Source organism: Lissotriton vulgaris, chromosome 3_1 (genome assembly GCF_964263255.1).
Source record: "Lissotriton vulgaris chromosome 3_1, aLisVul1.2, whole genome shotgun sequence".
NCBI lineage: Eukaryota > Metazoa > Chordata > Amphibia > Caudata > Salamandridae > Lissotriton > Lissotriton vulgaris.
The window spans coordinates 980,258,186-980,271,137 of NC_141689.1; the positions used below are offsets into that span (position 1 = coordinate 980,258,186).

Genomic DNA, 12,952 nt, shown 5'->3' on the forward strand with positions numbered 1-12,952 from the left:
TTTATGAGTCAGGGAGCTAAGCACAATACAAAACTCTTATGAAAATACTTCAAGTTGCACAATTTACGCAAATGCCCGAGGGGCACGAAAAACCATATACACTAAAAGTAGAATGCGAAATACTAGCAGGTAAGTAACAAGATCCAGAGGCTTCAGGATCGCTAGGACTACACTACTGAACCCTAAGGTTAGGAGCAGGAGGCCTAGGGAGATCGGGTGCAGAGTGTGCACTCTCACGCGTGACAAAGTTTATGGAGGCTAGTATTTGTAAAGTTACTGTTATCGGACAAATCCGACTAGGTAGACTAAAAACGACAAAGGATCTGGACACTTAGATAGTGAACCTGCGTTGGAGCACCGAAATGCTCGGGTTACCTAGCCCAGGGGCTGCGGCTGCATAGGGTTCAAAAGACGTCGGGAATCCTCGTTGTAGTCTATGGAGCCTGAAAGAAGAAGTTGCTGGCAGGCGACCAGTGAAGATGTTCGATGTGATCCCAGCCTGGATCGGTGATGGAGACGACCTGAAAGCAGAGGGGACTCAGTTCTTAATCACTAGCCAGTGATTGTGTGGGCACCAGGATGGCACCGGATGAAGTCACCTCGGCCAGGTGAGTGGGCGACGCTGGACTCTGCAGTCACACGGGCTAGGAGGCGTTGTCGGCGACCAGGCTGGAGGTGCAAGCTGTCAAGCCCACGCAGTGGAGTCAAGATGGCGTCTGGAGTAGACCAGGAGGGTCCGGGGTGCTCCTCTTTTGGAAGGGAGCAAGGGCCAGTCTGGAGCAACCAGATCAGCGGTGAAATCGTTGTGGTACGTCATCAGGAGGGCCACTAGCCAGCAGGCAAGTGACCGGACAACGCGGTGAGCAGCAAAGAGCAGAAGGGCCCCACGCAGATCACGTGGATGCTGGGGGGCTGGACTTCGGTGCTGGAGCTGCTCAGGGTTAGGGCTTCTCAAACCCCAAAGCACTCACTCGAGGATCCCTCGGTGGTCGTGCTGGTTAAGCGTCGTGCAGTTTTGAAGATGGCCGGTCCCTCAGGTCTAGTCACCCCCACGAATCTCAGCTGGGCTGATGATGCAGGTAGAGGTCAGAGATGCCAGGGAATCCGGGTCTCGTCGAGCTGGGCAGTCTTGATCCGGAGGATGGACTTACAGCAAACCGCGATTCTGCGGGTGCAGGGTGGCTACTCCTCAGCCACAAGGGAGAGTCTTCAGAAAAAGTCAAGAGTTCCTTTCGTGGAAAGTAGTTCAAGATTCAGAATTATCTAATTTGGGAAGGGGGCCTGCTCCTACCTTTATTCTAAAAAAAAGGGGCTGGCCCAGGAGGGGGGTGGTTACACCCCTCTCCCTTGTCCGGACTTTCCCCAGCTCAGGGGCTGGTGTGCCCCTGGAACTGGTTTTAGCCGGCATATGCACAGTAAGCACCGGGGTGCCACTTGCAGTCACCTTCCTCTCAGCCCTGCCTACCTGGGATACACAAAACCCTGTCTGGGATGGTGCTAGCATCGCCCCCGACAGGAAACCCTTTGTCCAAGCTCTCCTCGCTGGAAGGACTCCCAGCAGCAGGAGGTCAGACTGGTGTCTGTGGTGGCAGCATCCATTTTGTGATGCTGAGGCTCGAGTTAACTTTAACCGGGGTTCACAGTTACATACATGTCGTGTCCCTCTAGAAGGGTGGAATGCTAACCCCATCGCCAGAATTGGCGAGGGGTTAGTATTCCAATTCGTATGACACCTTACTCGACATGTTTTGATAAAGCGATACCAAAGTAGGCAAATAACCGTGAGGATTATAATGCACTTAAGAGTATATGGTACGCGTTATCATGGCTTGGTTCCGCAAGCTGCAAACGGGCTCAGCTCATGCCAGAGCACCATCTCACATAATTCCAAGCACTCTGCCTTCAGGATTGATAAGGCCTGCCATAGGAGTGACTGATAGGAATACATGTGTCCATTTTAGGGTTAGATATAGGAATACTATATCTAAAGCAAAGGGTGATGACACCACCTTGCCCCAGCTGTCGTGCAGCCAGTTGTGTCAGATTTGGATGGCCAGTCAGGGGTGGCATAATACATGCTGCAGCCCCTGGTAGGCCCTGGGAACACCTATGCCCTGGATACCTAAGGTATACTGCACAGGGACTGATAAGGTGGCCCAGTACCAATTGGTAAATGCACCTAAGGTACATGTGTGTCAATTTAGAGAGAGAACAGCTAGGCTGTGGGTCTGATTAGCAGGCCCACAGCCAGGGAAAGTCGTAAACCAGTGAAGCAAAAAGCAAAAATCTGGGGTGATCATAGGATTGCAGACCCTACTCTCCTACATGTGCCACCGGACCATCAGACTGAGATCTTTTGAGATTTGACGGCGGTCTTTCTCACGTTGCCCCTGGGGGGGATTGTGTTAGGTGGTGACTTTAATACGGTTCTGGACGGAGAGATGGACCGTTGCCCCCCGCTCGTGTGCTCAGACCGGCACAGAGGTGGCTTCCGGAGTTTCTATATACACTGGGACTGATTGATAGTTGGCGACTACGCAACCCAACATTGGCACACTACACCCACGTCTCTACAGCACACAGTAGTTTTATCTAGGATAGACTATATTTTATTACCTGTGGCGCTGGCGACCATGATCCAGGAGGTGAAGTTTCTTGGGAGGGGAATCTCTGACCACTCCCCGCTTTGGGTGCGGCTAGCCCTAGACCTTCCGGAAGTTGGGAGGATAGCTCCCATTAGTGCTTGACAACTGAAAGACCCAGCTATTAAAAAAGGGGTGCTGCCGGTGTCGGACCATTATTTCCAAGAAAATGTGGGTTCTGTCAACTCAGCACAATCCCTCTGGGAGGCGTACAAAACGATGGCGAGAGGTGAGGTCTTGTCCTTAGTGTCAGTATCTAATGATAGAGAGAGCTCTGTATTCCAGACCTGGGAGGTTTCCGTTGACAGGCCCAACTGCGCATGCGATATGCGATTCAGGTCTGGCAAGCAGCTCATAGAGGTCTGGGATGGGACGGCAAATTGACGCTGGCCTCTTCCCTCCTGAACTCCGAGAAGCTGGGTAGCCTGTGGAAGTGGAAGGGGTTCGATAGATGGGACCTTATTGGAATAGCTCAAATAAAAGATGTATGGGGGAAAGATACAATGCTCACCTTTGAGTCCCTCAAAAGACAATATAGTTTGCATGATCATGAACATTACCGATATCGACAGGTGAGACATGCCCTGAATACTCATGTACCCAGGGGTGCGGTGCTCCAGGAGTCGTCGCCCTTGGAGGACCGAGTGTTGGATGGGCTTCTTCCTCAAAAAACAATTTCCCTGATATATAGGAAACTGATTAATAATATGGAAAACCCACTGGTACGGCTCAGGACACAATGGAGTGTGGATGGGTTAGAATTAGATGACGAGGATTGGGCGGAAGTGGTCTCCTCCCCCAGGGTGGTCGATGGGGCTTCGATTGGTGCAACTGAAAATACTCCACGGATCCTATATAACTGCACCCCGTTTGGTACGAATGGGAAGAGCAGTAAGCGGAGAATGTAGGAGGAAATGCGGGGAGGTCGGCACCTTCATGCATATTCTCTGGCACTGTGTCGAGATACAATTGTAATGGACAAAGGTCCACGATGAGATGGAGGGAGCCTTGGGGGTGGAGCTGCGGCCGGAGGCCCGGAGGTGTTTGTTGAATGAGTAGGAGCCTACAGATCTGAATGCGTACCAGAACCAGTGGGTGGCCTTGGCATATATGGTGGCTAAACGAAACATAGCGCAGCACTGGGGAGCCAGTCAGCCGCCCCGAGTCACCAAATGGGCGGAAGACCTTGACTGGTGCATGATTAGAGAAAGAGACGTTTATGTGGCATGGGGCTGCCCAAAGAAGTGGGGTAAGATATGGAACACTTGGAATGGTCATAGACGGGGAATTTGTGAACCGCCAACGCCGATATCTGTGCCCGAGGCACAGGACTCTCCAAACTCCCTGTATTAAATGTTGGTGTAATTGATTTTGTACTTTGCCACAATGCCTCATGTGTTGGAATATAATGGGCACACCTGAGCTTTATTTTTCCTTTCTGTAATGTCTCTTCTTTGCCTTTAATAAAAAGAGTTTTTTAATAAAAAAAAAAGCAAGATATGTTATTTTGGTCTTTATAGCGGACTACTGACACTGTGAACCGTGTGCACACAGCATTGGGTAGCAAGAGGGTATACTACTACTTGAGAGGAGGCCAATGCATATACAACCATCACAGCATGATTTCTTTTTTTTTTTCTTTTCTTTTTTTTTTTTCATGTTTTTTTTTTTTCTTTAAATTTACACTGTCTCTTCTCAACTTCTGCCCTCTTTTATCTCTGCGCCATTTGGGGAGGTCAGTGGTGAGTATTCGCTGGAGTGGCCTAATTTTGATTTCCTTTTTTTTTTTTTTTTTTATTTTTTTTTTTATTGAAAGTTCATGATAAAAGCATATCCAATACATACGAGAAAAACACATTAATACAAAAAGACCAAATAAGTATACATCAAGGATGTTAAAACAGATAAGAAACCGATACTGTAGGAGGAGTAATAATATATATGTGAAGGACAAGAGGGAATTTCTACATAGATATTAAGAACTGAGGCACCTGATTTTTGACCGCCTCCATGCTGCCACGGGCGACCACAACCTTAGTTCCATATCCTGGATTTCACTCCCTTCAGTGCGTACAGCTCCGATTCGATGTTATGGATCCCGAGCAGCCTACAGATCCACATCTGAAAGGTTGGGGCATCAGAGTCCTTCCATGCAGCAGCAATTAGTATTCTAAAAACAGCTATTGCTAAAAACACAAGTGCCTCCGCCTCGATGCTTAAACCCTGTTTGGCGTCAAACCCAAATATTAAAAGTGTAGGGGATAGGTCGATCCGGACAGCTAGCAGCCCCTCTAAAAACTTTGCAATTTCGTTTTTGATTGGCCCTAGCTTCTCACAGCTGCAAAACATGTGGAGCAGATCAGCAGGGCCCTTACCACATCTAGGACAGTTGTTATCCACTCTCTTACCCCAATCATACAGTTTTGCCGGTGTATAATATAAGTTAAATAGGGTTTTAAAATGCTGTGCTCTTAGGTTTGAAGAGCGTAAAAACCTTTTATCCATGAGGATAGCTCTGTCCAGGTCGATATCGGGATCATTCAGTTTCCCCGCCCAGGTAGCCTCTGTCTTAAGCAGATTCCCTAGTGCTAACTGGTATATGGATGGGATACTGCACTGGGAGTGTATCGTATCAGCAGGGAAGAAAAGTATAGCCATATCAGTGAGGAGACAAGACCAGTGATATAGTTTTAAGTTAGGTATACCCAATCCACCCTGTTCCTGGGGTAGAGACATAAATTTAATTGATCTCCTCACCTTGCCGTATTGCCAAAGGAAGTTCATAAAAATAGCCTCCATCTCCCTGATCAGAATATCATCTATTTTAAAGGGGATTGACCTAAACTTATATAGGATTTTTGGGAACATTGCCATTTTAATGACATTGGCCCTACCTATAATTGATAAGTGGAGAGTATCAATTCTTTTTAGGTCCTGTTTCATTTTCAGCAGTAGTGGTGAGAGGTTATCTTTGATGATTTCCTGTGTCTGGGCATTAATTGTGATTCCCAGATATACTACCGAATCCACATATCTATCATCCAGTTTGACTGTTTGGTTTGAACATAATACCTGTGTTTTTGCCACATTAAGTCTATATCCAGAGACATTCCCGAAATCGGAGGTGATATTGATTATTTCTCTCATAGCACTAGCTGGATCGACAGTGGTGATGGCTATGTCGTCCCCGTATGCGAGAATTTTGGTCTCAAGACCATTGATAATAATTGGTTTAATATTGATATTGCTCATAATGCGGCAAATCAGGGGATCGATATAAAGTGCAAATAGAATAGGTGAGCACGGACACCCTTGTCTAGTCCCTCTTGAAATCTGGATAGGGTTGGAGGCCTCGCCCATTAACTGGATGCTAGCTATTGGATTGTGATACATGGCCTTAATACCCTGAAGAAAACGGGGACCAAATCCTTTGCCGACCAATACTTCCCAGAGAAAGCCCCACCTAACCCGGTCGAACGCCTTCTCTGCGTCGAGGAGGATCATCGCGATCCCCCCCTCCCCCGTGCATGCAAGTCAAACAGAGTTATGGCTCTTTTGATATGGTCGGTAGTACCTCTGCCAGGGATAAAGCCATGCTGCCAAGGAGAGACGAGGCCCGCGATGATCCTACCCATCCGTGAGGCCAATATTTTAGCGTAAAGTTTATTATCGCTATTGATTAGTGATATAGGCCGATAGGAGCCCGGGCTCTCCTTGGGTTTGCCCTTTTTATGAAAGACCACAATATTGGTTTTAGTCCAGGATTCAGGAATAATACCTGTATTGATAACCCCATTAAATAGATCTAGCAGGAGAGGGGCAGTTTCTTCCCTCAGACATTTATAAACTTCAAGAGGTATAAAATCGGGCCCTGCTGCCTTGCCAGCTGAGAGATCTTTTAGTGCCTGAAGTAGCTCCTCCATAGTAATTTCCTGTTCTAAGGATTCCCTCTCATTGGACGTCAGATTAAGACCTGTATCCTGCCAATTACTACCAGGATGTACTGTATCTGCCTCCTCCTTATAAAGGACCTGATAGAATCGCCTAAAGACCTCTATGATTTCTATTGGTTTTGTATACATCTGCTCGCCATCTTTGATCTCGGTGATGATATTTTTTGAGGTGGCCTGTCTTATCCGAAGCGCTAGAGCCCTGCCAGCATTCTCGCCTGTTTCATACATACCTAATCTGCGGGTCTGATATTCTGCTGCAGCCTTCTTTGCTAATTGTCGCTGAATATCTGCTTTTATAGTATTTAGGCTCTCTAGACTCTGCGACCCCTGGATCCCGCGACAGACATCTCTTCTGTGTTGCTCCTCTGCCTTCACCAGTTTAGCCAAAAGACATTCCCTATCCTCCTTCATTTTTTTCCAAAGCCGTGCAGCAAAACTGATTGTCTCCCCTCTTAGACCAGCCTTAAAGCTATCCCAGACCATACCGCGGGAAGCGCTATATCTGTTGGCATCAAAAAAGGATTTGGACCACTCCTTCATATGTGTTAAATAGTCTCTGTCCACTAGTAATTTCCTGTCAAAAGACCATGGCCTCATTTTTTCCCTTGGTTTGATGACAGAAAAATTCAAGACAAGAGGATTATGGTCCGAGATTAGCTTCGGCAGCATTGAGATTTCAACATTACTAAATTGTGTGGCTGAGACAAACATATAATCCAATTTTGTATATTTATTAAATGGGTGTGAAAAGTATGTAAATCCCGGATCATTTTTCTTTTGGTTACCCCAGACATCCTTCAGGCCATAAGAGTGTAATATAGAGGACACTGCCCTAAATACTCGAGGCTTACGGCCGCTGTATGGGGTATTGCCTGTAAAGTCGGCTGAGATATTGAGATCACCGCAAAATACCATGGGTGCTTGCCAGTTAATAAGCTCCCGTTCAATGTGATCCATCACCCCTGGATCGTCCAAATTAGAACCGTATACTGAGCATAGAGTGATGCCTAATTTTAATTCACAGATTGCCCATCTTCCCAGCGGATCAGCTTTTGATTTTCTAGCACCTCCCAGTCCTACCCGGCCTAATATGGCTACCCCCCTAATGGTTGAGGTCTGTGAGGAGCAAGACAGAATTTTATACCCCCTTATGCTCAGCCAATGTTTCTTTTTCCATGGTAGGTGAGTCTCTTGTATACACAAAATGTCGGCCCTGATTAATTTAGCGTACTCCTCAAATTTTTCCCTCTTTTTCCAATTGTTCAGTCCTCCTATATTGAGACTGATTATCTTAATCCTTGACATATCCCTGGAGAGAGACGAGCCAACATACTAACCAGTCACATTTTATCATAAATCCGACATCCGCAAGTTTATCCACTTTCGACAACTCCAATATATCAATAGACATATTTATTGCATGAACTTTCTTTTTGCTTTGTTTTCCCCCTCCCCCCTCCCTCCCTCGAGGTTGCCCCACCACCCCCCACCCCCCCTGACCCCAACTTACTCCCAGGTGAGGCGCGCAGACTGGGTCTGTGCGTGTGATGGATGTGGCCCTGCGCTGGACACAGTGCAATCGATAGGTCCAAACTTCGACCTTAACCTTATGTGTACCCACAAATCTCCATAACGTGACACATTTCCCTTTATGAAATTCAAACTTAAGCTTAAACCAAGCTAGCCCCTCAATTTCCGCCAGTGACATACATTAAAGCCTTAGCCTTTGTTGGTTGCCATTAGTAGTATAACATGCTATAGAGAGTCTAGGAACTCCTTAGCCTTAATTTCCGAGGAAAAGTATATGATCTTGCCTTGGTGGATTATCTTCAACTGAGCAGGATTGATGAGATAGATCTGCACTCTTTTATCCTGGAAAGGTTTGATTAATTGTCTTAATCGCCATCGGCGTTCCACGGTGGTATGGCAGAAGTCCGGCCTGACAAAGAAGGACCCTCCTTCAAAGGTTCTTTTAGAGTCTGGCCGGGCTTTTTCTGCAATGGACTGGTGAAGAAGAAAATTGCCTGTATAGATTAAGATCGCTCTAGGCTTATCCCCTTCTCTGGCGTTTTTTCTCAGTCTGAAGGGTGTCCTGTGTGCTCTCTGTATTTCAGTGGTCCAGTTCCATCCGGCAATATCTGGAAAGGCTTTCTCGAATATTTTAACAATGAACATTTTGGCATCCTGGCCCTCGGCCCCTTCCGGAATGCCCAGGACCCTGAGATTGTTCCTTCTTTGCCGGTTCTCTAGGTCCTCCAGCTTCCACTGGATGTCGATGGCTTGGGCTCCCAGTGTTACGACTTTATTTGTGGCTGCGGCCGCCTCAGCTTCCGTGGCGACTACCCTCTCCTCTAGATTTGAAACCCTGTCTCCAACGTTTACCCAGGCTTTTGACATCTTTCTAACCACTGCTTTCATTTTTCTTATTGCAGCTTGGGATTTAAGGCTGTCTGAACGGGTTTCTTCTCTGTGTGCCGTTATCCCCTGCTGGATTGATTCCATCATCGCCATCATTGACAACTGCGCAGTCTCGTTGTGCCTTATATCACCCGTGGCCAGGTTAGAGTTCCCTTGCAAAGATGTCGTAGGAGAGTGGTCCCACGTAAGTGCTGTGTGGTCCCTTTGAGGGGGCACGTTTTTGATGATAGATGACGGTAGCCCTGCCTCACTATCGCTCTCTGTCTCCGGATTACTGTCATCGATATCTGAGCTGTGTGGGTCATCATCATCCTCTGACCAGTTGGCCTCCTCTGTGACAGAAAAGAAACACTCACTCGGGGTCTTTTCTTTTTCCCCCTCACAATGCGTGACCCCGAGGTGAATTGTACTAACTGTAGAGTTGGCAAGTAAACCCCTATGTACCTCTAGGGGAGTGCACATCTCGGCTGTTGTTGAACCTCCTTGATTGCCCTCAATGTTGACTGGTGGGGCTGCTAGCTCTTCTGTTGGGAGGTTCAATGCGGGGTTCGTCGCGCATTGTGAGGACATTGAGGTGATAGCCTCACTGCTGACGGCGGCTCCGAAATCATCAGTCCTCGATTCAGCCATTAGAGACTCTGATTGAGTCTCTAATGATCATGTCCCCGCCCGCGGCATCCTCTCCAGCTCCCTCCACCTGAGATGACTGAGGGAGTTGTGCCTGCGAATGTATCTGCTGTAACTGCTGCTGCTGCAGATTCGGGACTGATTGTGCGACTGGTTGCAGTGCTAGAGCTATACCTGGATCCACTTCTGAGATAATGGCTGGTGTTGGTGGAGAAAGCAACTCAGGTAAAACAGATAGAGCGGGTAATGAGGATAACCCCGGTAATCCAGGCGCTGACGCTACCGAAACTGGCTCACTGTCCTTCAGTTTTTTTTTTTTTCATTGCGATTCAGCATTTCCACCACGCTGACGGTCGCTGTGGCTGTAGCTTGTCGGGTTCAGGCTGAGGGTGGACGCATTTCTTTAGGGGTATTCTGCCCTGCTGGCTGTAGAGGTTTTGCCCGCCCTGACCCAGTTTCCAATGCAGCACCTTCCACCTCGATGCCTGCCATGGAGTCTGAGCCTAGAACAGTGTCTGCACTGCCACCATCAGCCGTGCCTTTCTTTTTTGTCTTGCCCCCAGTATTGCTTTTAGGAGCCATAGATAGTGCCAATATTATGAGGAGAGAAACCCTTTGCCTCGCCTTGACTGTACCTCCACTGTGGCGACCCCCACCACCTCCACCTCCTTGCACCAACCTGTCGTGACTGATGGGTCTAATGGGTCTGTTTGAGCTGCTGCTGCCGTTTCTGCCGTTTCTGCTCCATTTTCCAAATCTCGGCGGCTTTGATCGGCCCCGCCTCCGAGCTCCCCGAGCTCCGCGAGCTCCGCGAGCCCTGCCGTGCACCAGCCCACCTCCAAGCAAAGCTGCAGCCAGAAGCCGCTGCAGACCCATGCGGAGCAACCTGGCGTGGAGACCGCTGACGAGCACCATTGATCCCGTCACGCTCATGGAAGGTAAACACCAGATGCGCTTTGCCACTTTGCCGCTTTGCCGCCGCCGCCGCCGCCAAAATGCAGCTTTAGTTCCCCCGTCACTTTGAAAACGGGATGCGATGTCTGTATACAACTGCCGGCATATGCCCCTTGCACCATGTGTCCAGCCGGCCGTGTAGCACCGGTATATTCGCCGTCCTTCTTTTACGTCCCTTTCATCGACCTTTTAGTGCTCAAGAGATGCTGGCATAATGAAAAGGGCTTAGGTATCGCGGTTTACTATGGTCACTTCATCGATGCACTGTGTCTGGCGCTGCCGCTCAGCCGCTTGTCACGGCCGCCATCTTCCTCATCACAGCATGATTTCAATGTCAATTATTACAGTTATAAATGCATGCATCAGCGCATTCAATCTGAAAATACATGCCTCTGTCTTGCAAACACCAAAATACAAAAACAACAACCAAGGTTTCAGTGGTGAAGAGACAAGTGCAAGTCATGAAATGTGCATGCACATGAACCACTCTGCTCATGCAGGACACTGCTGAAACTTTGGTATAATTTTACTTGCCTGCATGTTTTGTAAAATCTGAACAGGTGACACCCACATTTATGAGCAAAGGCATGGAGCAGGAAGAAAACAAAATTATGATGAGCTTCTGATAGCCATTTCCTGAAAGATTTAACATCAGAATAACAAAGGGAAAGTCCGTTACCTGTAAAGTTTGAGCTCACTTAGCTTCACAGTCATCGAGTCAATGACAGGAGGAAGGCTGCACCGTGTTTTTGTGGCAACAATGAAGAACTGGTTCTTTACAGTAATGAGGCCAAAATCAGCCACCAGGACATTTGTGGACACAGCAGACTGTGGTACTATTACTACAGGTGCTTTCACATTGATATCGAGTGCTAGGCGGAAACTCCTCTGAGCAAATTCTTTTACACCTGAGGCAGCTTTCTCTGCTGCTTGAACTGTTACTTCGGTCAAAGCGTCCTTGGCTGCTTGAAAATTGTTGACAAAAGCCTAAAAATAAATAAATGGAGAAAACTGATATAAACATTGCTTGAAACTAGCACACTTCAATACATTGGTGCACTGAATGGTATCCCATACTCATAAAATATACAAATAAGCACTGTCAAAGCCAAGGTAAGGGTAGAATGTGCAAACATAAGCAGCGCTAGCACATTAGAGTCAGAAACTCAAGAGGGTGCCAAGGAGACTATAGATGAAAAGTAGCCCTTATGCAGCTAAATGAAGCACTTGAGCGGAGCTAGAAATATGCACCCAAACTGATAATAGCTTTAGGTGAGAGATACATACTCAACTGGGCTGAGCCAAGGAGTGATTGACAAATTCTAAAGCAAATGGCTGAAAGAGGTTTGTTAAAGAAAAGCAATAGTTGAAAGAGGCTGATCCAAAGCCCACTCCATGAAAATTGTTAGCAATAGGTCTGTTTGATAAGTTCGCAGTCAAAACCTAGTCCCAAAAACGCTGCCCCACCATCCAGCCAGACTCGTCATAAAGTACACCCATCTCTACCCCTCCTCCCAGTTGTCCTACATGATCTTGAGCTGTCTTTTTTACCCGTCGATGGACACAACTTCTTTGCTCCTCACCATGTAATGAACAATAGAAAGCTCAATACATAGTCTTGGAACACATACAAAACATTTATTGAGCCAGAAAAGATATTACTTTAGTTGAATGAGCTCATTAAATAATACTTCGGCACAATCCAATTAATCTTAATAAAAGAGATGCTACCCTTATTGGTTTATAATCCAACAATTTACAGAAGAGCAATCATTCTTAAAAGTCCATTTGCTTCAAAATATACCTGCACTTATGTGTAAAGGGCCCAAGTAAGTCTATGATCTTGCTGTCAGTCATGTTCTGCAAGTACACCTACAAAACTAAAGGTAGGCAAGAAAAGGCAGAAAACTCCAATTCAGTTCAAATATATCCAAATGTTGGATTTTACCTGTGACGCTCAGTGCTAAATGTACAGAAAAGAGGATCAGTTCACTCAGATTGGGCCCCAATTTAGTACATTACAGAAAACACATTGACGCACATCCTCTTTGTCTACATCAATTACTCTGGGGCATTCTGAATGCTGCTGGGGCATGAAGGAGAAGACTCGCGCTTTAGAGAGAAACAATAAGGGAACTGTTTGCAGTTTCCTATTAGCAGGAATCTGTTCTACTAATGAAACCACTCTTGTGTAAAAGATGTAGTAATTTAAAGAGGTATTTGTTATCAATCTTGTAATTCATGAGTGCATTCAATGAATCTTCCATTAAAAAAGAAAATATGAGTGCTTAGGCTAAAAGAGTTCTATCAACTACTGCATTTATTAACGGCCTGCCTGATATATGGCATATCAGAATT

The 12,952-nt window shown here is 46.8% G+C and overlaps 1 protein-coding gene across 4 annotated transcripts in view; it reads right to left on the bottom strand.

Moving 5' to 3' along the window:
* Positions 1-12,952, bottom strand: part of VPS13A (vacuolar protein sorting 13 homolog A) — a 2,146,181-nt gene that overhangs the window by 1,439,140 nt on the left and 694,089 nt on the right. For 2 of the 4 annotated variants that reach the window (XM_086961342.1, XM_086961344.1), the window contains exons 33-34: positions 11,274-11,581; positions 11,129-11,146 (exon numbers count right to left, since the gene is read on the bottom strand). In XM_086961342.1, the coding sequence (XP_086817468.1) occupies positions 11,129-11,146; positions 11,274-11,581 (326 nt within the window). The remainder of the gene's footprint in view (positions 1-11,128; positions 11,147-11,273; positions 11,582-12,952) is intronic. The other 2 variants (XM_086961343.1, XM_086961345.1) reach the window with 1 other exon arrangement.